Source organism: Aspergillus flavus, chromosome 2 (genome assembly GCF_009017415.1).
Source record: "Aspergillus flavus chromosome 2, complete sequence".
Taxonomy (NCBI): Eukaryota; Fungi; Ascomycota; class Eurotiomycetes; order Eurotiales; family Aspergillaceae; genus Aspergillus; species Aspergillus flavus.
Genome location: NC_092409.1, coordinates 4,736,234 through 4,762,036, shown reverse-complemented (window position 1 = coordinate 4,762,036; position 25,803 = coordinate 4,736,234). Strand labels below are relative to the sequence as shown.

At 49.6% G+C, this 25,803-nt stretch overlaps 9 protein-coding genes across 9 annotated transcripts; 5 read left to right on the top strand and 4 right to left on the bottom strand.

Annotated features, from left to right (window-relative positions):
* Positions 1-325: 325 nt before the first annotated feature.
* F9C07_2226370 (acetamidase regulatory protein) lies at positions 326-2,791 on the bottom strand (the record flags this gene model as incomplete). Its single annotated transcript, XM_041290129.2, has 3 exons — positions 326-1,415; positions 1,480-2,653; positions 2,728-2,791. The coding sequence occupies 3 exons, from the start codon at positions 2,789-2,791 to the stop codon at positions 326-328; spliced, it is 2,328 nt and encodes a 775-aa protein (XP_041143355.2).
* A 1,055-nt stretch (positions 2,792-3,846) lies between these two features.
* F9C07_2226369 (cut9 interacting protein Scn1) lies at positions 3,847-5,025 on the bottom strand (the record flags this gene model as incomplete). Its single annotated transcript, XM_071509782.1, has 1 exon — positions 3,847-5,025. One exon carries the CDS (start codon positions 5,023-5,025, stop codon positions 3,847-3,849), a length of 1,179 nt encoding a protein of 392 aa, XP_071363976.1.
* A 216-nt stretch (positions 5,026-5,241) lies between these two features.
* F9C07_1300932 (uncharacterized protein) lies at positions 5,242-7,074 on the top strand. Its single transcript, XM_071507936.1, has 2 exons — positions 5,242-6,804; positions 6,971-7,074. Exon 1 carries the CDS (start codon positions 5,402-5,404, stop codon positions 6,584-6,586), a length of 1,185 nt encoding a protein of 394 aa, XP_071363975.1. The 5' UTR covers positions 5,242-5,401; the 3' UTR covers positions 6,587-6,804; positions 6,971-7,074.
* Positions 7,075-7,396: 322 nt separating this feature from the next.
* F9C07_2233 (Alpha/Beta hydrolase protein) lies at positions 7,397-9,094 on the top strand (the record flags this gene model as incomplete). Its single annotated transcript, XM_041290128.1, has 2 exons — positions 7,397-7,540; positions 7,598-9,094. 2 exons carry the CDS (start codon positions 7,397-7,399, stop codon positions 9,092-9,094), a joined length of 1,641 nt encoding a protein of 546 aa, XP_041143354.1.
* Positions 9,095-9,552: 458 nt separating this feature from the next.
* F9C07_2234 (Spo7-like protein-domain-containing protein) lies at positions 9,553-10,938 on the top strand (the record flags this gene model as incomplete). The annotated part of the gene is made up of 1 exon (XM_041284917.1): positions 9,553-10,938. One exon carries the CDS (start codon positions 9,553-9,555, stop codon positions 10,936-10,938), a length of 1,386 nt encoding a protein of 461 aa, XP_041143353.1.
* Positions 10,939-11,050: 112 nt separating this feature from the next.
* Positions 11,051-14,881, bottom strand: F9C07_1311959 (DNA replication licensing factor mcm3). The gene is made up of 8 exons (XM_041290115.2): positions 14,564-14,881; positions 14,477-14,498; positions 14,351-14,402; positions 14,226-14,272; positions 14,066-14,171; positions 13,742-14,005; positions 11,617-13,679; positions 11,051-11,549 (listed from the first exon to the last, which is right to left on the bottom strand). The coding sequence occupies exons 1-8, from the start codon at positions 14,634-14,636 to the stop codon at positions 11,513-11,515; spliced, it is 2,664 nt and encodes an 887-aa protein (XP_041143352.1). The 5' UTR covers positions 14,637-14,881; the 3' UTR covers positions 11,051-11,512.
* A 151-nt stretch (positions 14,882-15,032) lies between these two features.
* On the bottom strand, positions 15,033-19,342 carry F9C07_2278024 (uncharacterized protein). The gene is made up of 2 exons (XM_041284913.2): positions 19,144-19,342; positions 15,033-19,067 (listed from the first exon to the last, which is right to left on the bottom strand). The coding sequence occupies exon 2, from the start codon at positions 18,986-18,988 to the stop codon at positions 15,128-15,130; it is 3,861 nt and encodes a 1,286-aa protein (XP_041143351.1). The 5' UTR covers positions 18,989-19,067; positions 19,144-19,342; the 3' UTR covers positions 15,033-15,127.
* Positions 19,343-19,489: 147 nt separating this feature from the next.
* F9C07_2237 (putative signal recognition particle) lies at positions 19,490-21,453 on the top strand (the record flags this gene model as incomplete). Its single annotated transcript, XM_041290127.1, has 3 exons — positions 19,490-19,680; positions 19,755-20,894; positions 20,949-21,453. The coding sequence occupies 3 exons, from the start codon at positions 19,490-19,492 to the stop codon at positions 21,451-21,453; spliced, it is 1,836 nt and encodes a 611-aa protein (XP_041143350.1).
* Positions 21,454-23,700: 2,247 nt separating this feature from the next.
* Positions 23,701-25,534, top strand: F9C07_2239 (cytochrome P450 monooxygenase; the record flags this gene model as incomplete). Its single annotated transcript, XM_041290126.1, has 4 exons — positions 23,701-23,860; positions 23,987-24,137; positions 24,203-25,442; positions 25,499-25,534. 4 exons carry the CDS (start codon positions 23,701-23,703, stop codon positions 25,532-25,534), a joined length of 1,587 nt encoding a protein of 528 aa, XP_041143349.1.
* Between the last annotated feature and the right edge of the window lie 269 nt (positions 25,535-25,803).

Below are 25,803 nucleotides of genomic sequence, written 5' to 3'. Positions count from 1 at the left end.
AGCTTCTGATTGTATTTAGTGATTCCAGTTGATTATTTTTTTTTCTCAAAGTATGAAACAGTGTAGGAGGTACCGATAGAGAGAATGAATTAGGACCTCACGGTCCTCGATGAATACCTGAGCAAACTTTTACATTTGAATTTCAAGAGCTCGATGTAGTTTGCACTTGTGTGTAGTTATCCGAAAGGTTGTATGTATCATGTGTAATCCATTATAGTCATATGATCATCAACAAAGACGAAACAGGTATCATAAAGCATCGCCATTCTAGTCAAATCCAAAGGAACAAAAAGAACCGAGATATGTCCGCCGGGTAAGTATGTATTTATCCATGCATCCATCCTCCATCCTGGAGAAGATCAGACATGGGAGTTTCCTGCCAATATATTTGGCGCCATTCATCTTCTAACTCTGGCAATCCTTCCATGGGAACGGGAAGAACGGACTGATCCGGGTCAGTAAAGGAAAAGAGCTGTCGCCAATCCAGGAACTCTCTAGGTTGGTCTATTGGGTCCACAGAAGCCAGATGGCTAGACGGGATCCAGCTGTCGAATGGCTGGTTCTGATGTGGACTCATGGTGGTTGGGGGCATACGCGGAGATTCAGGGGTAGGAACTTCGTATGGAGGTCGCGGCTCGGTCTGGGCGCTCTGTATAGTGGTATTTGAATTGAGATTCGGGGTGGGGGTGGGATGAGGATTAGAGGGATTAGTTGTGTTTTTATTTTGATCATGTGTGCTGAATCGTCTTGGTCTTTCGCTGGTAGCCATTCGCAAGTCCTCCTGGAGTCGTTTAGAGTCTTGAAATAACCTTAAGATGGTGTTGGCGTGAGACCAATACTCCGCAAGTTCACGGAGAGAATATGAGGCCGAGTCGAAGCGGCGCAAGGCGTTGATTGCGAGGACAGGATTTGAGAATCGAAGTTCCACCCGAACTTGAATCATTGCTGTGAAGAGCGTATGCACTCCAGAGTACCACAAAAACTTCAGCCGGTCGTTGAGGCGGAGTTCCTCGAATATGGAAGCGATGACTCCAGCGGCTGCACTGCAGATTTCTGCGTCATGCGGACCGTAGTCGTCTGAATATGCGGAAGCTCTTGGATGTGGCCGATGAAGAAGAATCAGGAAGTTGTTATATGTCAGATGAAGCATGGCAGACCACGGATCCATATCGGAGGCTCGTAAGCGTAAACTGTCTGGCAGCTTGAGGGACCAATTCGCTAGGGCTTCGTCTGCTTCTTGCAAGGCGGCTTTGCGGCGCTCAGCGCTGACTCTCAACCCAAATCGTTCTCGCACGATATACGAGATCATTGTACACAGTTCTGAGAAGTGAATAACATACTCAGCTTGCACTCGAGAACCACACCCTTCAAAGTCAGAAGGGGTCAAAGGGGAGACATCTGAGTCCTCAAGGTTGCTAATGTAAGCTTTGGGTTAGAGTACGAATTCCCAGATCCGGACGATAAACGAATAGAACTTACATAGCTTGTGGTCGGCCATATGACAATGACACCATCACATCAAATTGGACCAGAATGTACCATAACCTTCTCCACATCCGGCGATCGCGAGGTACAAATTTGCTAGATACCGGGTTACGGTGCATACCAAGGCCTGTGGCGATTCTAGCAGCTACTCCCACCCAGTAGTGGGCATTAGCCGCTACGTCGTCATCAGCACTGTCCGAGTGCCATGTCATGAGCAATGCAGCTTGAACCATAATATCACGATTGCGTTCAATACGACTGTCGAATAGCCATTTGACACGACGGAAGAAGATTTCCTTCAGCGCATCTCGCTCTGCTTTTGGACGTGTGACATGGGCCCCGACAAGCAAAATGGCTTGGAGAAGTAATATTGGAGGCGGATCGGCGGGGTCACGATTACGATATTGAGTCATAAACAGATCCTCCTCAATAATGGGATACCCTGGGTTTACGTGCATAAAGTACGCCTCTACCAGCTCATCAGCAAGGGCTGGTTCTGGCAGTGTGAGGGCATCCATAAGGAGCTGGTCATGACCTGTTCTCAATTGCCGTCGAGGAATTTCATTGCCCGCAAAGTGATACACATCGTCGTCTTTATCTCGCTGTTGCCGGATCAAGAATGACATATTCGAAAGTTCATGACCAACATAGATTGCCCTCACACCCCTTTGGATTTCTCGACTGCCAGACTCCTCCTCATCAATCAGCTTCACGAGTCGCTTCTCCAAATCTGCGTTGTTTTCTAGTTCCATGGACCGGTCGGCACCCGGTTGGCGAGTGAAGGTTTGGGTTTCCGTAATCGGTTGGGAACCACGGTTGTTGGATAGATGGTTACCATTGGTGTAGCTGGAGTGTGGTGATTGAATGATTTGGGCACCGGCTGCGACAGGACTCGTCACGTCGGGTTGGACGCCCCGAAAGGCAGTTGTGAAGGCATTCGGCTGGATAGGTGTGGACGGTAATAGCTTGGGAGTAGAATCGGAGTCAGGGGGCGGACGACAGCGAATGGGGACTGGATCAAGAATGGAGCGCACAGCCAGGCGTTTTTTCTTCTCATGGATGCGGCAATCGGCCTTTCCCGCAGAGCGACAATTCGAGCAAGGTAAGCCGACAATGCGAGCATCGCATCGGACTTTGCGCCGATGACAGTGAATACAGGCTGCGGAGCCTAAATCGCGGTGTGTCAGCATATTCACACACACACACGGAAGTATCATGATGGGTGATGACTGTGCTGCGTACCTGACTTGCGTTTAGTCACACCATTGCCGGTGGATGGTTGGCTGTTATGCGCGGTGGAGGACATAGCAAAGCATCGACGCGGGTTCAAGGTCCGAGGACTAGCAACTTCATCCTTGATAATCGGAGCAGTCCTAGGGTTGAAGGAATTGCTTGTTTTCAAGACATGATTAAGGAGAGAGGAGCAATGGGGATTGTGAAACGTAAGAAAATGGGAAAGAGGAGGAGAAATCGATAGAGCCGGAGAACTAGTGGTGGGGCATCTGCCGGCGAGTCTGGGGCAGGTCACGTGTGTGCGGAGAAGTTCCAATTGGGAAAAGATCACGAGATGTCAAGTATTCAATACATAATCCTAATTGATCTTACTGGTACTTTGATCAAAACCTGCCTTGGTGTGCAGATTAACTAAAGCTTGTAAATTTGTAATGAACCCGGTTGTGAGTCCGTTCCCTCGTTGCCAAGTCATACTTGTTTGTATGCTCGTATTATCATTATTATCTATTTCTAATCTTTCAAATATTTATTCTTCTGGTGGGACTCAACCAAGAGATAGTATCTGACTGATAGCCACCATCCACCAATCAGGATCGCTGGATCTATACTTAGGTACTAATTGAGTTCCCTACTAATCTTTCCACTTATCGGCTGTCGGAAACCGACCGTACCACGGATGTCACGCTTATTTTATGCTCGCCGCTACCAAGCAACGTAGACCGGCCTAGTCCCCTTTTTATTCTTAGGATTCTATACCAGAGACCCTTATTAACTACAACCACTGATAATAGTGTCAGTATACCATATTAATAGTAGCTTTAGTGATTATACACACCTCATGCCTCTAATGAGACGTACAGTTAGAGACTTCCTCTGGACGGAGATGGTGCTATGTACTGTACATAGACTAGTCGCACCAAGCGAACCATAATTCTTGGATCACACGCATACCTACCCATTTGTTATATCAGTGAGCTGTCATCTAGGTTTTTATTAAGTCATCTTGGCTCTATGTTCTACACGTCCATTACTCTTGATAACCTCATCCACGACAGGATGCTATGTACAGTGGTACCAACTTATTGACAGGCACGCACCCTGGAACGCTGCTCAGGTATACCAATATGATCAACCGAACACGAATTTCTTCCAATTTTCGGCAAGCTGTTGAACACCTTGGCGCAAACCCCATCCACGCAACTCGCAGATCTGCCGAGCGACTTCTTCCAACAAGTCATCCATCTGCTGCCCAGCGGTGTGCAAGTCACTTTCTATGAGGATCCTGTCATCCGGTAAGGCTTTGATGACTTCGACGATCTTTTGGGGCGACGGTCCGTTGAAGTTGATCACAGCGGAGAATGAGAAATACACGTCTGAAGGGTTTGACGGATTTAAGAATTGCTTTAGAGGTTCAACGGGACCTGAATACGAATGCATACAGATTCTTGGCGGGAAAGGAAGCGGTGACTCTTTGGCCATGGTCAAGTTTTGTTGCTCTTCCTCCGCATCACTCTGCGTGTGGGCATCTGCAGCACTGTGACGCCGTGCCCTCTCCCGTCTCGACGGCTTCTTTCGCTCATGGCCTGTCCACAACTTCTTGAAAAGATCAAATACTGCTCCGTGGCACTGAACGCTGTGTACAGAGACGGGCCGCTGGAGTTCTCCCGCCAGGCGCAACTGAGCTTCTAGCACTGCCTTTTGATGTTCTAACTGAACTCTATGGGGAGAAAGGGCTCGACCTTCGCGAGACCCGGGGGTCATCTGTGGATCACGACCCTCCTTCTCATGCTGCGTCCAGGCTTGGGGAAGTCTAAAAGCACGGTCAAGGCCAATCTCTCCCACAAGAGCGGCGGGATGGTTTAGCAACCGCTCGCGTGTTTCTGAGATAAGCTGCGAAAGTGGTTTGGGGTTAGGTAGAGCTGATATAAAAGTATCCGCTGGTGGTGGAGTCAAGACGTTGCTATAGTGCGCCTGTTTCTTGTCAGATGCCGATGTGACTTCGGTTTCTGTCTTCCCCATATCGTCAAGAATCTGGTGGGAAAACCAAGGATGCCAGCCAAAGCAAGGTAGCACACGTCCAATACTTTGTCCCGGAAGGGATGGTAACTGTCCACCTGTGAGAGTTGCAGCAGTCTGGTGTACTAGTTCTTGGTCTTCTCCCCGAGTAGCCATGACTGTGAGCGTGGTTGCCCTCATTCTAGGAATCTCCGCAATGGATGACATAGTATCGGTGGGATGACAATGGGCATCGAACACCCCAATATCCCAGGGAAAACCTGTCCCATCTTGAGTTTCCTGATGTGCCATGCTATTTAGAATTGTGTTGACAGAAATGTTTTATGAGGTCAGAAAGGCCCAATAAATACCGGCTCTGGGACTGTGATGTAATGAATCGTTTAGTTTCGTCCGCGGCCCTATAAATTGCTGCCTGAGGCGGCGGCTCGTCACATGCTGCTTCTCCGCATTTTATGGTTATTGTTCACCAAAGTAAGCCGATGGATCGAGTACGACAAGGATTTTCCTTTTCTTTTTCTTCTTTGCCTCCCTCTTCAATGATTAAAATGTCTTCTTCTTGACGATTCGTATCACACAGTTTGGTATTGCATAGCGTTATTAACTTGCTATCTGCTACATCTATCCCTCAGTTTAGAAATCAAGTACTATATATTCTCTACCAGTCTTCATGTCAACCACCACTTTCTTTACATTACCATTTCTCGCCCTCGTCTCCATACCTCTCGTCATATCGGCTTATATTACTATCTGCTTTTCTGTACTGGCTCTGTTTCTACGGCTTTCTGTGATCTACATCGAACTATGCTATGCGATCATCGCGAATTACTTTGTCATTCCCACTTCTAACACCACGTCCCTCTTAAACTTTGCCCCTTCTGAACCCACGACACCACTAGCTGCTACAACACCAAAGCGCCGGTCATTGGATTACGGCAGGTCCATCCATTTCTCAGACTCCAGTTGCCATCAGTCCAACCCAGTCTCCCCCAGCCATAGCCGACCAGGCCGCGGCCAGCGACGCAACAGTTCACATGTTGAAGAATCAAATGACCTGGACAGTGCGCTCCTCGACATTGACGGACGGCGAACACGAAGAGGAGAGCATCATAAGAATGGTTACTACCCGTCATTGCGGGGCTTTCTCGGCCTGATTAGTGGCGATGAGAGGAGGGACTTCGAGGGCGTAGGTGGATGGCGCTGTTGGGCGTCATCCTCTAAAGTCTATGGACTTCATTCAAGATCCGTGTCTTCATCTTCCAGTAACAGCGTAAGTGAGGAGGCAGACGAGAGGGCCTGGCTTTCTATCAATAATCGGTTGGAATTACCGTCGCAGCCACTCAGTATGAGGAATAACGAGCTTTCGGAGCATTCGCTACCCTGGAGACATAGACAAATATTGGCCAGCCCCGATGAGAGCCACGGTCTCCACCATCGCCGCTCAGCTACCACATCGGTTTTGTCGAGCCTAAACATGCGCACTCCGAACTCATTATCACTGTCTCTATCGATTCGGTCGGAGAATCCTGCATCTGAATCCCGGTCAAGAGCGGTATCGCCACACTCACAGCCTCGACAATCAATAGGAGACATTCATTCCATTATGCTGAGCTCCTCCAATACCAACAACTACGTTGTTAGCCCGGCTGATGGCTCTGGCGGTTACTTCAGTTTACGACCTAGCAGTGGGGTTAGTAGTAGAACCACAACGCCGGGGAGTACGACACCAATTGAAGAAAACAGGTCTCCGAGAGCTATGGGTAGAACCATGGTGCACTACCCTGGTGGTGTGAGATACCGTCGGAGGAGCATATCTGGTCCAAATTCAAGCGCTCGAATCGTGAGGTCTTCCTAGGGCTTGAGCGGGTTAGTGATGGGAAGCGATTTGTTGTGATCATATACCGAGGTTTTCTCTAGGTAGATTCATCAGAGGAGAGCATAGAATCTCTTAAATTCCGTGAATTTTCACAATGAGAACAAAATTGCTAGAAGGTCAGGCAGAGCACATACAAACAGTATATAGAATAGTAGTATGTAGGTACGTACTTCAGCACGTACTGTAGTCGTGTTCTGGTACGATACAATACAATACCCTCGGGATCCGCAATGTTCCATTACGGGACAGTTGAGCGTCATCGTCCTGTTGGGGTTTCCACTTCTCACTTCCGCCCAATCGTTCCTTTGCAATTATGTCTGTTTTATGTTCTATGTATAGTACTTTACTTACATCTGTCTACAGTCCTCCGCCACCTCTCTATTCTAGATTAACTCCTCGCCGAGCCTCAATCCATCGACATTCTTTTTTTTCGTCCTCTGTTCCTTCGTGCTTGTTGTCATCCATCGTTGCCTGCTTCGGGGTTAGTTCGATTGGATCGGACATAAGCGGTTTTTGGCCTCTCATCCGCCCGATATTTGCCTTGCTGGTCTCTACGGGCCTCGATTACCATTCATATAAATCCCGCTGCTGCCCTTGCTTTTCTCCTCGTCTCTTTCTCTGCGGGTGACAGAGAACCTTACTCTGTCACTCCCTGCTCTGCGCGACAAGGTGTCTACCGCGCGACTTTCTTCGCTTACCTCTCAGGTCTCTCGATCCTGGGCCCCATTCGAACATTCACATCTCTTAGCGTCATCTAGCCCCCCTTTCCTTGGTCGCTACGCCTCATCGATGGCCTCGCAATCCTTGGAATCGTCCAAGGACGATATAGCCTCCCACCAGGGCGGTACCCCTCATGCGGCTCGCGGAGCCAGCGCAACCCCGCCACCCTCAGCCTGGTTCCCACTAGGTTACAGAGAAGGCTTCAGTCAATGGGTATGTTGTCAAACCCAGAAATAAGCTCAAGTGTCAGTCACTGAGATGGATTTTCAGTGGTCGAGTCTACCTGCTGCTGCAGCCGAGCATAAGGTTCTGTCATACTTACCCTACCTTCAACACGAACCCCCTACGCATTTGCAAACCGGAAAAACGAGTAATCTCCCAAGTGGCGAACCAGGGAGCTTACAATCGGCTGATCATAGCCAGGAGGGTGAGGTGGCGGCCAATTCACTTAACGATCCCTATGGTCCTCGGAGGTGGCGCTCCAGCATGGTCGAGCTAAGCGGCAAAAATCGAGCTCTCAACGAATTTTCTGTGGAGCGAATTGGGGAGGAAGCAAACCAACACTTGGTTATGGTTCATGGATATGGGGCCGGGTTGGGCTTCTTCTACAAGAACTTTGAGCCTCTGAGCCGACTGAAAGGGTGGCAACTACATGCGCTAGACTTGCTAGGAATGGGTCGTAGCACACGGCCGCCGTTCCGTATCAAGGCGAAAGACCGTGAAGATGCTATCAGAGAGGCGGAGGCTTGGTTTGTGGACGCCCTAGAGGAATGGCGCGTCAAACGCAAAATCGACCGCTTTACCTTGCTCGGCCATAGTTTGGGAGGTTACATGGCGGTCGCCTATGCCCTCAAATATCCAGGTCGCTTGAACAAGCTCATCCTAGCATCACCGGTTGGGATTCCAGAAGACCCATATGCTATGTCAGCAGATATGCCGTCCGAGACCACGATGGCCAAGGAATTTTCCCAGGATCAACGCAACATCGCAGAGTCGGCTTCATCAGTACCACCGGAGACAATCCAGAAAGGTGACAACAATATCCTCCTAAAGGGCCCGCCGACAAGTACTGCTGCTCCCGATCAGCCTCCCCGACGAATGATTCCCAAGTGGTTTGCCTATCTGTGGGAGGCCAACATTTCTCCCTTCAGCTTGATTCGCTGGGCGGGTCCCCTAGGCCCGCGACTTGTATCGGGCTGGACATCCCGACGATTTTCGCATTTGCCTGCGGATGAGGCCAAGGCTCTCCATGATTACTCATATTCGATATTCAGTCAACGGGGCAGTGGAGAGTATGCTCTCGCATACATTCTCGCCCCTGGTGCCTTTGCACGCAGCCCTCTAATCCGGCGCATTCAAGGGGTGGGAAGACAGGTGCTTCAGACGCCCTCATCCTCTACGCAGGAACCTCCCCAAGCCATACAGTCATCTAGCCAGAATTTGTCCCAGTCCGACTCTACCATGGCTTTAGGCTCATCTTTGTCGACGCCCGTCAAGCGCGAAAATGGCCTCCCCATAATCTTCATGTATGGCGATCATGACTGGATGGATGTTAAAGGTGGAATGGCAGCAAAAGCTAAGCTTGAAGAAGAGAAGCGTCGGGTGCTTCAGAACGCAACACCGGAAGAGCGACAGGCGGACCAAGGCTCGGCCAAGGTTGTGGTCATTAAGAATTCGGGCCACCATGTCTATCTAGATGGATGGGAAGAGTTTAACAGCCTGGTTCTGTCCGAGATGGAAGATGTTGGTCGCAAGGATACAAAATAAGACGGCATAGATTTCTTTCTTTTTCATGATTTACTGTTTATAAAGAGCGATTCTGGATTACTGATGTCGGGATTACACGGTGTCAATGGCCGTGGCAAGTGAATATGCATAATGTATACAATTAGAACTATGAATATCAAGGGATTGTAAATCATCATCATGTGACAGTCGAATTGTTCCGAGGGCGATACCGAACCAATACGATACCGACGGTAATCCATCGTCAGCGTCAAACTAAATCCATCATTCCAACAGTTCAACGTTTCCCTTCAGTCCATTTTGTCTGCGCCTTTCGTGCTCTCACTCTTTTACTTCCATGCTGTGAGATAGCGCCTGGCCGTGACGGCCGTGCTGTTCTGATCCTTCAGTGTATTTGTTCTCTGTCCCCTTTCCATTTGCTTTAAGAAGTATTTCTTTTTCTTGAGTGTCCTTCTTCCTCCTCTACTACTGTCGCGGACATGGCCTCCGCAAGCCTGGATCACCTGGTTAAAGGGTCACCGGCTCCTGCAAATCATCTTTCGTCCTCATCAACATCGTCCGACACATTGAATTCTGCTCCACGGCCGTACCCTCAGAACTCTTCCGATCCGTCTTCCCCGCCACGCCCATTAACACCGGACCCGCTGTCCACGTTGCCATCCTCTCCACCTCAGATCTACCTGAACCTGCTTATCCTAGAAAGCTCCCTTCGGGCTCAATACCTTGCGCTGCGAGAACGCCGGCGGCAGAACACGTTCTTTCTTCTACTGCTTGCTGCCTGGATCACCTACTTTGCCTACGCGCTGTTCCTCCGTCCTCGCGAAGATGGCCGCGGGGTAGGCGGCTCCGTGTACTGGGTGGTGGAGATGTGGGAGAAGGTTGCACTGCTTGGAGGAGTAGTCACCGCACTATTGGTCTGGGGCACGGGGCAATGGGAGCGTGGAGTACGTTGGCCGCGGCGCTGGCTCGCCGTCGCCAACCGCGGCCTTCGCACGATGAACACCAAGATCGTTGTGATCCGCGGTCCCTGGTGGCAGGAGCTGTTGTCCTACCTATCCTTCCTCTTCCCCTTTTCAATTCCACTCTTCCCTTCTCCGGTCGGAGAATTCCACTACATCGAACGTTCTGCGTCAGAGAAACGCGCTGGTGGTCGGCAGCACCACCAGCCGTACTACAACATGGACATGGAGTCGGGCCTGGTGGAGGAAGACCTCAGTCCGGGAGGCGATTATATCCGACTACTCCTCCTCCCCAAGTCATTCTCTCCAGAGTTCCGCGGGAACTGGGACGACTACCGCACCGAGTTCTGGGAAAAGGAGAACGAACGGCGTGCTCAACTGCGTCAGAAATTGCGCCAGAAGGAGCGCCAACTAGCTCAGCAGGACGGTGGCTGGTTCTGGTGGTTTGGCATTGGATGGAAGGCGTCGCAGCGTCGGCGAGCCGCCGCAGCGACAACCACCAAGTCCGCCGACGAAAAAGCCCACCATCGCCATTCCCATCACTCCAGCATCTCTAGGCTCAGCCATGAGCCGAAATCGCCCGCCCGGCGTAGCACGCGCTCGGAATCGCACTCACGGACGCCGTCCCGAAGTACCACCCCCGTAGATACCGATGACCGTCCTCCGTCGAGGTCATCTGCGAGTGGCCGTCCCCGTCGGGGAAGCCTAACCCCTAATTCCACGGCATCAGGCTCCGAGCAAGGACATCAACATCGCAAGAAGAAGTCCAAGACTCTTTCACGGGGAGTGTCACCCCTCACACAAGCACAGATCAGTGAGGGTGTGCGTACATCGTCTTTCTCTTCCGACGACTCCGGTTTCTTAGCAGAGTCCGATAAAGTCAAAGATGAGCAAACTAGCGTATAAGTTGTAATTCAAGCTTTGAATCTATACCCCGGTTTCTAATATTGGATGCATCATAGCATGTCCGTACAAAAAGTGTGACTATGTTCTATGCCATCTGTTTCTTCTACACTCTTCTCTCATCATACTTCTTTATTTCGGTTTAATGAATCATTTTTTTGTCTATATCTTCAATGATCTTACCTGGCTTACAAAAGTGGATCGATAACAAGGCATACTGCTCAGTAGAAGATTGGCATACTATACAGTGATATATTTTAGAAAATTCTATAATTACGTCGATGGTCGTGGATGTATTGAAATCGTACCGGACAAAGAACAAGGAGCTCCAAGATTTATACTTCGAGGTATTATGCAAGGTACGAAACTCTATTGCACGAAATGCCAGGACCAGAACTTGATGCGAGGGCCAGTTGACATCTGCAATGTATAGACTAAAAAACCCCTGAAACGCCAAACTAGCCCGTCAATGGGGATGAAAGTGACATTAGAAGTTAACGTGTCCGACATAAATCCCTTTCCAGCTCCCAATCAAAAGTCGACCATACAACTGAAACTCCATCAGATTTCTATGTTATTATATTCTGTAAACGGTCTCGTCATCCTCAAGGAACCTATAGATTCGATGTTAGTCATGTTACGAGATCTTGACGTGGGTGTCTTGGGGTAGTGGGTGCTTACATCAATTCATTTCTCTCATTCATGGCCCTCAAGGCCTGGATTGCTTCAGGACGTTGGAACACATGGCTCTCTCCGAGAGATGGTATTCCACGTACTGCCGTGTTCACAGCCCCGATGAGCTCTTCCACGTCAGCGGTGTCGCCGGTGGTAAACAGCCGTGTACCCATGAGCGGGCCGAGAGCCTGGCGGAAGACCGTCAGACGAGCAGGCTGGATCGGCTGGGATGCACTGGCAGACGATGCCTGGGGCTGAGAAGTGTCTGTCTGGGAGTCGATGAGCTGTGAGGCTGGCTGAGAAGATGCCACAGACATCTGAGACTGGCTTTGTGTCTGAGTACGCGTGCCCTGGCTCGACCGTAACCGTTGACCACGAGGACTGGCGCTGTATAAACCGTCGCCATCTTCCGAAGCATCGTCTCCATCAGCGTCCATTTCATCAGTAGTGGAACGGTTCGCAGCTGCACGAGTGCGCAGTGTTCCGCTTCTCCGGCTTGACCGCGGGGTGGCACTTGCAGTTTGCGCGGGAGTATCCTCCTCATCAGAGTCCTCCTCTGACTCGCTTTCCGAGTCCTCGTCGAATGTAGTAACCTTTCTCCTCTTACGGCGTTCGTCTTCGAGAACCTCCTTGAACATAGCAAAACGCAGAAGGGACTCCGCAACCTTTGCATCCCGTTCTTCAACTCTGTTAGACAAACGGGACTTGGCGTGTGCGGTAGCCAGACGAATCAATGTCTCTAGCGTACGCGCGGTGATAGGTGATGTCCTGCGCTGATTACCAGACAGTTCATCGTTTCTCAGAGCCGAGTAGGTGGTAACAATGTGGTCAGCAGCTCCCTTAGTCAACACGGGTTTGACTCTCGACTTGGCGTATTGAATGTATTTCTTGATAAATGGAATACTCAGAATTTCAACGTCCTTCTTCTTGCCCCGACCTGTGTTAGCCATACCAGCATGAAGCATGGCGTTGAACTTTTCAAACACCTCTGTGGGCTGGTTGGAATCCTGATTATCCTCGAGCCCAACACCCAAGGTCTGATTGAGCTGTTCCCTAACTGGAGCGCCCTCCTCGGTGCCAGGCTGACGGTAACGATGCATACGAAGGACGTGCTCGGACACCATCCTGTCCTTGGAATCTTCAATGTCATCTGTCACCACGAAAAGCAAATCGAAACGAGACAAGAGAGAGTCTGGCAAGGCGATGTTCTTGTGCGGATCTTTGTGGGGGTCGTATTGTCCGTATATGGGGTTAGCGGCCGCTAGTACACTGCAACGAGCATTCAGACTCGTGTGAATACCAGCCTTCGCGATAGTAACGGTCTGCTGTTCCATGACTTCGTGAATCGCAACGCGATCCACATCACTCATCTTATCGAACTCATCAATACAGACCACGCCGCGGTCTCCCAGAACCATTGCACCAGCCTCCAGTCTGCGCTCTCCAGTCTCCTTATCAGACGTAACAGCGGCTGTAAGACCGACACCCGATGAGCCTCGTCCGGTTGTTGCAATTGCCAAGGGTGCAGTATTCAAGACGAAACGGAGGAGCTGAGATTTGGCTGTCGAAGGATCACCAACCATCATGATGTTGATGTCACCACGCAAGTGTGTTCCATTATCGAGGTTTTTCTCCATACCACCAAGCAGCATGAGCAAGATTGCCTTCTTGATATAGTCGTGACCGTAGATACTCGGCGCGAGAGAGTGAGACATCAGCTCAAAGACGTTCTTCTTCTTGGAGACTTTGTTGATGTTGCGAATATCAGTGTCGGTAATGGTGGCTTGCGCAATTCCTCCACCGGATTTCGATGATAACTGGATAATGTTGTTTGCCAAAACAAGCGTGCGGAATGTCGACGAGCCCGAGTTTGCGTTTCGATTTCCCAGAGACCGGTAAATTCCTACCAACTGAATTCTGTCGCCAGGCTTAGCTCGGTCCACGAGATCGTCATCTAAGATCACATCAACACTCCGGGGCAGTTGACCGGCCGGTGCTCTCTCTGGCATTTCTTGAATCGAGATGGTTTGGTGATCCATATATGTCGAGTAGCCGTATTCCGTGATGAGCTGAAAGACAAATAAACGATTAGCTGACTATAATCAGTACACCTTGACAACTTTGGACATACCGGATTCTTCTCATCATCTTCCTGGGGATAAACATTCAAGCTTGTCGCTCCGCTGGCCGTCATTGTTTGATCCCTATATTTCCTCGACAAGAACCTGTCTTTCCTTTCACTGTAATGGACACTCTGTATAATCTTTGGCCGGACCAAAGAGCATTTTGTCACAATTCCCTCAAGGGAGATCATGCGGTTCAAATGGGTTGAACCCAAGGTCCGTGGGTTGCAAGAGAACTCTCCAAAAGCTCCGACATAGGCGCAGTAGTAGTTCTGACCGTTTGTTAGCTCCCATGTCTATGTGTATGCGCGCATATAGCTAGAATAACATACCACTTCGTCTGCTGTTTCTCTGGAAGGTCGGTGAGGTATTGTCTTGATAACGTCTTTCAATGCTCTATCGAAAGCTTGGGAATAATCGAATGGGGAAGTAAGAAGCCTTCATTCAAAGGTTAGTATGTTGTGGGCTTCTTCCGAAAGGATTATCACATACCCATCAGCTAGTTCACGGTTATGTGCTCTGATCTCATCAATGCTGACCTATTTGGGAAAAAAAAGAATTTTTCTTAGCTCCTTGTCCGCCAATCGTCATGTCAAGGCAGGTATGCAACAACGTACTATTAAGCGCCGAAGTCCTCGATTTAGCATCAACACGATATCAGCACGATAACTATTCTGTAGGTCAGAAGCCACTTTCTAACACGGTGTTTTGAACAGGAAGGGATGTTTTTCGACTTGACGGACCTTCTTGCTCTGGCATCATCACCTGAAAGAAAGGATGGGTCAGTTCTCATACTACAAGGCCACACAATCCTGCCCATGGTGACTTACGGGGATCGAGAAATTCAATAGCGGCACGCACTCTATCCTGAGCGGCCTCATCACGGAGCTGCACTCCGTCCATGGTGATAGTGTGCTTCGCAGACAATTATTATACGGGGTGAGGATATATTGGTGAAAATTCAAATTGGTCGATGTGATTTCAGTGCAACGAATGATCCTTGTAATTTTCGATAACACCCGCTAAATCACAAAAACGCGGAGAGAGGGGGGATGATTCGGTTCCTTGCGCCCTTGAGGGCGAGTGGGATGGCGGATGGATCTTTCTGAAAGCTGTGGAAACACGCCGTCCCAATCGGGCATAATTGGAACGCGTTGTTCTTCTTGCACAACGCGCTCACACGCGGAGTGCGTGATGACTCAGCGGGACAGGACAAAACTATTGGATTGCCTAACTGGGAAATATCAACAATAGGTACTTAGGTACTATACAGGCGCTGGGTTGAATTATATCCAATAATATTCGTACACTCTCTAGAGATCTCTTATACATATGTAGTATGGTACATTTTGTGTTCTGGTATATACAATGCAAGACAAACTTCCTCCTTCCTACTAATTACGTTCTTCCAACTCTTCGAAAGACATAGCCTCTTCATCAATAACTTCTTTCAACCATTGGTCATAGTCATCATCTGAAACATCCTCGTCCATGGCGAGTAGATCCTCAGTCAAGGTGGAGGAATCATTTGCGAGGTTACTGTCGATGTTTTCGCGATGCTCATTGTCCAACAAGTCATCGTTGGCTTGCTGCGCATTGCGTCTTGTCTCTAAGAGCGATTCGGCCTCAATATCGTACTCATCTTCGTAGTCAATGGTCTTCACTGGAGGTGTAGATGCACCCTCGGCAATCTGTACACCATCGGCTGCATGTACTTCGGTTTGATCTTCTGAGGCTCCTTGAGACTTGACGTCTCGCTGCGCTCGTTCTTCAGCCATATCATACGGCTTGGTTGGCTCACCAGTCGTTTCATCAATTCCCAGGAATGGTCTCCGTTGACCGCCAACTCCAAGGATGCCGCCAGTCCAGACGAAATGCTCACGACCGTCCATATCTTCCTTCTTGTCTCCTTGTTCCTGACGACGTCGGAGCAAGACACCCTGGAATTTCTCGCGTAGATAAGGCATATCAGCAATTGCCTCGATAGTTCTGGGGGCTGCTTGATGAAGAGAGCCGAGTTCTGCCCCTCCATCAAAGATGCTTCTTTCTCGGGCGCCGAGCAAGGCAGAAGCCAGATATACCATGGAGACATAAGTAGGCTGCATGAACTCGGGCTGTATTTTGCTCCAATATTTGCGACCTTCCTTGCCGAGAAGGTTAGGATGTTTTCCACGCGTCGGGTTTTCGATGATGTCAATGCTAGGCGGCACACCAGGGGGTTTTAGTCCATATCCTCGTCGAAGGCTTTTCCATCCAGGGAAATTCGGCATAAACTTTTGCTCAAAGACAGTGAATGCCTCGGTCTGATCCGAAATTCTCTCTGACGATGCAAGCATTTGGACGAAAGTGGACCAATTGTAAGTGGTCAACATAAAGCCTGCTTTCTCGACGTCCGCTACGGCTTGAGGAATTCTTGAGGTTTCGTTCCGATAGGCGAGGGAACGCATGTACAAAGATAGTGGTCGGGACAGCAAGAATTGATATGCCGGCAAAATTGATGACTTCTTCGGTCGCTCAGCAATGCAACCGTCCAGATCTAGCAAGATATCCTTATGATGGCTGACAGAATTAGGCAGAGTTGGCCGAGGTGGTTCAATGATCTCCGTGGAGGGTAGCTGGCTTTCTAGCCATTCATCAACCGTGGGGCGTCGGGCTAACTTTTTGGCACGAGAAAATGCCATCTTCCAGCATTCTTCAACTTTTTTGTGTTGATCCGCCTTTAAGTAGGTAAGCATCAATGCGGAAAGTAGACGTAACGGTGCCTTGTCATAGACGTTCTCGGAGGTGGTCGACGCCTGCCTATCTTTAATGAATTGATCAAATAGCTCTCGGGCTTTCGCAAAAGCTCCCCTTTTGCCGTATGCCGTGATGATGTATTCATAGTACATAGCGGGGAAAGCGTCACTAATCGTTTGTTTGCCAACACCGGGCATCGGAAGCTTCGTGGCCAGCTTGGTGGTGTCGAACTCCGCGATTGTCTCCGCAAGGAACTTCTCAGCATTCTCAAGACGAACACTGGCGCTGTCCACCTGGCTATTACCGCTTTTTATAAGCTGTAAATCGCGCTGAAGCTGACTTTTCAGAACAAGCAAACTTGAGCTGAACCCAGGTCGGTTAAAACGTTCTTTGATCTCGCGGAAGATGATATGGACCATGTCCCGATTGCGGTCCTTTACATAGCCATACAGAATTATGGCGTAATGGAACTCTGTGGCATACATCCGATGGCTTCGGTGAAGCGTCCTGAGAATGCGACGCGCAGAATCCGTCTGTCCAATGAGTACCAAACTAAGCATGAGGGCAGCATACGTCATGCCATCAGGCTGCAGGCCGGCGGCATCCATACGCGAGCGAACCCGAGAGATCGATTCCAAGTCCATTCGGAATGCATAATTCCAAAGAAGCACGTTCCACATTCTCACGCGTGAACCCTTTACATCTAAGCCGAGACAAGTCTCTGCCACACTCTCAGCCATGTTCAACTGCTGATTGTTACAGTACGCCTCCACGATGGTATCAAGGAACGGAGCTGTGATCTGCACATGGCGGTGCTTCGCTAAAGCGAGTAGCTGACGTACAGTGTCAATATCGCCTCTGTTAGCGCAAAGTCCCATCAATGTGCCAAAAGAGTGAGAGCTTGGTTCCACGCCCTGCTGAATCATTTTCTTGAATGTGGTAAAGCTTCCCGACAAATCACCAGCATTGGCATATGCCGTAAGAAGGATATTCCAGCATACAGCATTCGGCACCAGGCCAAACTCTTCCGATATCCTTGCAAATTGGCGGAGAGTCTCTTGCACATTACCATATCTCGCATGTACATATAACAGGGGTGTCAGAAGCCTCCGACTCAACGGCTTCCCGTGGTCTGACAGGAACCTCTCAAATATTTCGTTGACATTCACCACGTCACCAGCTCTTGAGAAGGCGATCAGCGCGTGCTTATATGCATCGATTGAGGGCTTGCCATAAAACAGGCTGAACTCATCCAAGAGATACCGAATACCAATGGTAATTTCAAAGGTAGATAAGCGTCTCAAGAGTTGATTTAACAGCCTTGCGGGTGGCACTTCACTTTCCATCTGCCAACGAAAATTACGGTACACCACAATAGCCCGAATGAAAATTGATCGGATCTCAGATGACTGAAGAGTCTTCATAAGACTGAAGTAATGCTTAGGGGTAAGTATGGATAAGGCGTTGTATTCTTTCAAAAGCAGGAGAAGAGGTTCTGTGGCTGTTTTCACAATGATCCCGGGCGTGGAGAAGGCGTGGCCAAGAAGGAAACGGGCGAGATCGCGTGCTGAACTATTGTTGACTTCATCTTGCAACCATGTGGCGAGGGCGATCAAAGCGTTCGGTACATTTGAAAAGGTTAAAGAGGATGTAACATGATCCCATAACCCTTGTTCATCAGATGTCGGTTTCGATAACCAGACCTGTTGCGCATAATCCCACTGCTTAGTATTCACAAAATGCGCCAAACTGTAAGCCCAGCACGGGATTCCTTGACCCTTCTCCAGTGCTACCTGGCATATACGGTTCATCTCCAGTGGTCTTTCGGTCGCCAAGTACGACTTCGCCATATGCAAGTAATCCTCCGCGGACCGAGAATCGGCAGGGATTCCTTCAAACAATCTCTTAACCCGTCTGTGATTGACATCTTCCTCTGAATTGCTTAGAATCGCGAGGAGGGCCGGGTTCGTATCGAGTGGGTGGCCTGCAGTCACGTAAAGTGACCATGCCTTGTCGTATTCCCCAAGCTGGCCATCTCCTAGCAATGATAACAGATCATGCTTTGCCCGCTTCCGTTCATCTTCTCGATCTTTGCGACTAGTAATAACGGGACCCGACCTATCTGCACTAGCAGGTTGGTAGAGACTCGCAGCTCCCGACGTGTATGTTCTAGAAAGAGTTGTAATGGCCCTTTTCCTCCGGCGCGCGGTGAGCCTTCTCGGGGATCGTATGAGACAGGACGCCGCAAATTCCTGTGTGCGTGGAGGATACAAAAAGTCCAAAAAGGGAGTCCGTGGTTCGGGTGCAACTCTGCCTGCGGTCGGAGTTCCATTTACTGTATTCGAGACTCCTCGGGTTGAAGTTGGCGAGATAGGAAGCCAATGCAGGGAGTCCGAATTTGTGCCACTGGCTTGCCCAAAGCTAGGATACAGCGGTCTTGGACTTCGAATAGCGCCATTAGAATCCCGGAAGAAACGCCGTCCTGCGCTCTCAAGGCATCCGGCAGCCCGTTCCAGCATTACCTTGAAAGATTGCGGCGTCAAACCCTGAAATCACCGAAATCTAACAAAAATGCGTAGCATATCGATTCTAAATATCCTAGTGGTCCAGAAAACGAAGTCAGACCGGTGCTCTTATAAGGTACTGTTAGGTGCTAAAGAGAGGAGAGGCGAACCGTGAAGTGTGTCTTGTGCACGAAGCTCACAAAATGCTGACAAACAGTCGCTCCGAATATCCAGCAAAAAGTCTGAGCTATGCTTGACACCCCGACAGGATAACGAGGAGCAGAGACCGCGTTCGCAGACCGAATGTCGTGGAGTTGACGTGGAATGAAATTTTGAGAAGGTGGTAGCAAAGAGCTTCGGCCGATGCTGGAAAAGAGAATCCCGCGAAATCAGCCGGTCATTCGTTTGGCCGAAATCTGACCACGCCAGCAACCCGCACTCTCCAGACCGACGCCTACCCACCTTAGTACAGAGGGCATCAATCAATCCACTTGGTACCTCTTAATTACTACCACAATGGATATTACAGATTACATCTTCAACCAGAGAGAAGAGGTCCTCTTGGCCGGTGATTACAATGCCTACCGTGCCCATACCACCCGTAAATTGCACAAACTCCGCAAGAAGCTCGGGCAGACCACACCCAAAGGCCGGAAATATACTGCCAAACCCCCCGTCAGCGCAGAGAATGTCAACGGCAATGTTGCGTATGTTCTTCCAAGTTGCAGCTCCTTTGTCGGTCTCCCTAATACCTCTTGGGCTGATTTGTACTGTTCCATAGATATGTCCACACCCTACTCCTAAGCTCAGAACGAGCATGGGCACAAGCGCTGCAAATGAAGTCGGCGCATTCTGCAGATCCGTCAGCAAAGGGAATCACAGGTGCCGCCCGGCGTCATATCATCTCGCGACTGCATAAATCCGCCGGTTATGCAAATGAACTTGTTCTCTTGTTACAAGACCAAGCTTCTGGCGCTACTGATAATGATCTTCTTGAGGCGCGTGCATACCATGCCACACTCTCGGGGGCCCTCTCATTGGAGAAGCGAAAATGGGAGCAGTGTATGCAGGATTTCTCCGTCTCTAGGGTTATATATGCAGCACTTGGTCAAAACAATAAGAAAGATGCATTTCGGGATCTCCTCTCTGGTACCGTCGACCCGAGTTTGAGATATGCTGCATACCAGATGAAGCTTCCACGATCGAAGCCTCTACCCTCTTTGGCCATCAGCTTTTTCCCGTCGGACGCCAACCTCAGGTCAGAAGTCGAAAAGGTGGATCCTAACTGTCTTAAAGAGGATGCTGCTGGAACAAGGAGAACTGCGGACGGGGAGGTGCAGCAACTTCCTGAAACCATCACATGGAGGTCACGAACCGTTGCTCTGGAAGACGCCGCAATCTCCCAGGCCCTCGCGGCAGCAGCGGCGGCGGAGTCTCGCCTCGCCTCGTGGCTCGCAGAAGCCTCGGGCAAATCTGCATCATCGAAGGACAAGGCAGCTGCCTACGATAACGTCATTATTGCCAGCCAAGATGCAGTGGATGCTACAAAGACGGCCATCGACGACCTTGTCAGTGAGGGTGTAGATCCTGGTGATAAAAGGATGCAGAGCTTGCAGATTACCCGCACCGCCGTCAATTTTGCCTTGGTAGGATGGAGAGTCGGGCGTAATCGCGTATTGTGTGGCGAGCATGACGGCATACATGGTGAGACCGACCAGGCCAAGGCAACCAAGGGTAGCAAGGGTTCTGCCAAACGCGAAGAAACCAAGGGCAAGAAGCTGGCCCGTCTGCGTGAAAGGGTTGTTTTGTATGATTCTACATTGCAGAGCATTGAGTTCATCCTCGAGCTACCCGGTGTGGCAGCAGATTCTGCCTTCGTTCAGGAGCTTGGAGCTAAACGATCCTACTTCCGGGCCTTGAGGTAAGGCTTGTCGTTCCCCTTCCAGACACGGAATCCTCTAACATGAACTTCTAGATGTCTCACCATTGGGCGGTCTCACAGTATTCTTGGGAAATATAAAAACGCACTTGCGTTGTTTTCGCAAGCGTTGGCGCTTAGTCAGGAGTCTGCGAGCCCGGTTCAGTCCACGGCCGAAGCGGAAGAGCCGCCAAAGCTTGATATCACACGCAACCAAATCCAGACCCTCGAGTCAACCTTGCGCGCCCTGGTTTCACAATACCGCGGGCTTGTCACTCTGGAGAAGATCTCCGAGCAGCAATCGAAATCGGCCAGTGAGCGACCGATGGTTGAGCGGTTGCACGAGTACCCCGGCGACGGTTTGGATTTGAAGAACCTCGTCCCATACCCACCTCAGATGCAGCCAGTGCCAGTGAAGCCACTATTCCTTGACGTCGCTTGGAACTACATTGACTACCCCCGTGAGAACGCGAACACCCAAAGTGCGACTCCGGCCTCGGCTGAGCCAGCCACAGAGGAAAAGAAGGGAGGCCGACGCGGCTGGTTTGGCTTTGGACGGTAAGATTTGGATATGGTGGTTACGTTTGATATGAGTCGGACGACCCTTCATTATTTGATGCACATAGAGCCTGGATGTCAGGGACATTTCTACTTCTACTTGGATGGGTCCAGTTAATTGATAGGCTCAATCAATACTTTAAAAGCTTTGAGTAAATATTGAACAAGTGCAACGCAACGCAACGGGCTGACCATGGCAGTTCGCTTCAGGACCTACTAGTAGGTGTATTCCATTCTCGGATTAGGCATACCGTTGAGGAACCACCATCACCCGACGCAGGTAACTCCCCTTGAGCATAGTACATGTTAAAGAGATGGCTCCCTCTGATGGCGATGGGGAGACACATCGCAGTGCATGTGGCTGTTGATTTCATTCTCTCCAAGTTTGCTAAAATATATTACCGCTGTGGATTCTCACTATTATCTTTCTCGAGGAACGGGAGCTAGTTACCCGATTTTCATGTATCACTAGTGAGCTGTACCTGCTATGTAGGATTGATGGTATTGGGTGTAAATATATGTTGTTGGCTAAGACTTCGGAGTTCATACTCGAAACAAGAACAACAAAAGAAAGAGAAGAAAAAACAGGGGAAAGCCATAGAGCATATATATACTAGTAAGTCCTACTAATTATCAGTAGTTACTATATGGGTCTAATTGGGTGATAGTTTTACCTCTACATTCAGACATCGTGATTGGCCACTGGGGTCAACTGACTTTAAGTCCTACTCTGTACGGAGTATGTAGAGTGGCCGTTCAGAAGATCAGAAGCTTATGAATTAACAACCCAACTCGGAAGCACAGAAGGATTGGAGTTGAAGCTATGTCAACGATCCATAATGCAATAGAGCATGAGCCACCGGCTATTGTCTATGCCGAGAACCTCAGTGAGGTCACCGAGCTGTCCATTGATGTTGCTCGATTAGGCATTCAATCAGGCAATCATTTCATCCATCCATTAGAGTTGTGATTGCCTGCCCCAGGCAACTAGTGGCTAACTGGCCTGAGAAACCAGACACGTGCACAGGCCAAGGGGAAACGAACGCTCGGGACCTCGACAACCGAATCACCTTTTCGCTGATTACTCCGTACTCGAGTCTCGAGGCAGGCTTCTCGAACAAATTCCCGAAGCAAGGGTAAGACACTGATTTCCACCCATGTGCACGTATCTATGGGGTTCTACCATGAGGACTGAATAGGTCATACCAGTCTACCGTATAAGGTGACGTTCATGTATGGAATAATCTCGATAGTCTGAATTAACTAATTGGTTGAGCCATATAACTCGAGTATAATAATAATAACGATAATAATAATAAATAATCGGGTTATAGACCCAATAGTGAACCTTACTTTGTTATCGCGGATCAGAATTATTCAATGGTTCCTGTTGAACGAGGAATTGCTGACTCGATTCTAGAACCCTAACCGGTCATTGCTTTCAACTCTTCGAAATAAAACAAGAAAAAAACAGCACCAGGAAAAAAAGGGGGAAACATTGAAAAAGTCAGAATTGTACTCTCATTTACGATGTACATTGTATCATGGTACCGGAGAGTACCAACCGCTAGACTAGGACTAGCAAGTACTAGTGGTAGAAGTCTGGAGATGCGACTGCAGAAAAGGTGCAGAAGTTCGTTACCAAATACTAGTACTATCCCAATACCAGGAAGTCAGGGGGGAAGGTCGTGCAATGTAACGAGCAGGAATCATGATAGGCTTAATTGACGACTCGTATTGGGTCCCTGTCAATACCAGACACCGTAAGGGTCCGAAATTTCGACTAGTGGCCAACGGAAACCCAGCATTCCGGATGACCCTGGTCACTAGTAACGAATACTATTCCATTGTAATCTTTGTATACTTCAAGCTCAATCGTTCCCCACGCGTGTGTTCGACCAGCAAGTTCAAGTGCCTGTCCCGTCCGTAATTTCTGGATAGGATTCCCTTGATTAATGACACCCGAGTGGAGACCACCGCGTGTCTCTAATTGCGTCTGGAGTTTCTCCGGTGTTTCCGTAGCGGTTTTTTCTTGACAGTAATGTATCCGTAACCGTCCGCCGATCTATTACTATATTTTTTTTTTCCCACCTCCCCTTCTCCTTGTACTCTTGGCCGTGCTCTCGCCAATTTCCGAAAAGAAGTGGTGTGTCTGTCCTCGGAGTCGCCATCACTCATTCTCTTCCTTCTCCTTGATCTCACTGTTGGAGAGAGAGAGCGAGAGAGTTCCCAGCACCACTACCATTCCATCATGGCCAACGTCACTGGGAGCTTTGTCTCCCCTTCAGCGGATGCCACCGTTGTCCCTCAGCTTTTCCAGCCCTCCGGACTGCTCGGGTCCCTCCTTGGCGATTTCAATGTCTGGAAGGGTTTGTTGACTCTGTTTATCGCGGCTGTAATCTACGATCAATGTAAGTCGTCTACATTGTCCTCGAATACTTCCCATCGTGTCCTTTGGTCTACGACTCCTGGGCCCTCCCCGGCTTTCTCTGGAATATTCGTTGTGAATAATGGCTGATGATTTGGACTCGGTACAGTCCGATACTTCTATCAAAAAGGATCCATTGTGGGACCAAGATGGAAGTTGCCGTTCATGGGACCTTTCCTTCAGTCGGTCAACCCCAAGTTCCACGAGTACAAGGCCAAGTGGGACAGCGGAGAACTTAGCTGTGTTTCTGTCTTCCACAAGTAAGTGTTCCCTAAGCGAGTAACATTTCTCCGCTGGGACAATGGCTGATACCAAACCTCCATAGGTTCGTCGTCATCGCATCCACCCGTGACATGTCCAGGAAGATCTTCAACTCTCCTGCCTATGTCAAACCCTGTGTCGTCGATTCGGCGCATAAGCTGCTCGGCGAGGATAACTGGGTGTTCTTGGATGGCAAGGATCATGTTGAGTTCCGCAAAGGCTTGAATGGCCTCTTCACCCGTTCCGCGCTCTCTTGCTACCTTCCCCGCCAGGAGGAAACCTTCAACCAGTACTTCAAGCACTTCCTCGAGAAATCCAAAGCCAATGGCTACAAGCCTACCCCCTGGATGCCGGAATTCCGTGAATTGATGACCGCCATCTCCTGCCGTACCTTTGTGGGTCACTACATGACCGATGAGGTCATCCAGAAGATCAACGATGACTACTACTTGATCACGGCTGCCTTGGAGCTGGTCAACTTCCCTATTATCCTTCCTTTCACCAAGACATGGTACGGAAAGAAGGCCGCGGATATGGTTATGGAGGAGTTCGCCAAGTGTGCCGCCAAGAGCAAAGCGCGCATGGCTGCTGGTGGAGAAGTCTCGTGTATTATGGACGCCTGGGTCAAGGCTCAGCAGGTCTCCGCGAAGTACAGGGAGGACGTCGCTAAGGGTATCCCCGCGGAGAAGCCTCCTCAACTTCTTCGGGACTTTACCGATGAAGAAATCGCTAAGACTGTTTTCACCTTCTTGTTCGCCTCTCAGGATGCCACCAGCGCCGCCTCTACCTGGTTGTTCCAGCTCATGGCCGACCGCCCCGAGGTCTTGGAGAAGGTCCGTGAGGAAAATGTGCGTCTCCGCAACGGTGATATTAACGCGCCTATCACCATGGAACTGCTCGATCAGATGGAATATACTCGTGCTGTGGTGAAGGAGACTCTGCGTTACCGCCCACCCGTTATTATGGTCCCCTACCTGGTCAAGAAGGATTTCCCCATCACTGAAAAGATCACCGTGCTGAAGGGCTCTATGATCATCCCATCCGTCTGGCCTGCAACCCACGACGAGGAGGCGTACCCCAATCCGGACACCTTCGACCCGGATCGCTGGATCACCGGCACCGCTGAGCAGAACCCAAAGAACTGGTTGGTCTTCGGCACTGGACCCCATTACTGCCTGGGTCAGACCTACGCTCAACTGAACTTGATGGCCATGATTGGCAAGGCCAGTATGGAGATGACATGGGAGCACACCACCACCCCCAAGTCGGAAGACATCAAGGTGTTTGCCACTATCTTCCCTCAGGTATGTATAGATTTACCCTACGACAGACGCCGTTCCAAAGCGCTAATGCAACTTAGGATGACTGCTTGCTTACATTCCGCCCTCGTGCCTAAACTATTATAATTGATTTTATTCTTCCCTTTTCTTCTCGTTTCCTCTTTTCTTGTTGCTCCTCCAGTGTTATATTCTCTATCCTGGAGATAGAATGGCCGAACCCTTCTTCTCTACTTTCTATACCTGTATCTACTTTTTTGTACCATTCTTCCACCTTGGGTTTTTTTTTCGGTGGTGGCTCTTTTTCGTTTTACCATTTCTTGTTTAACGGATGAAAATCAGGATTGTGCTTGTGCCGATGACGAGCGACAGGGACTCCCGCGTTTGC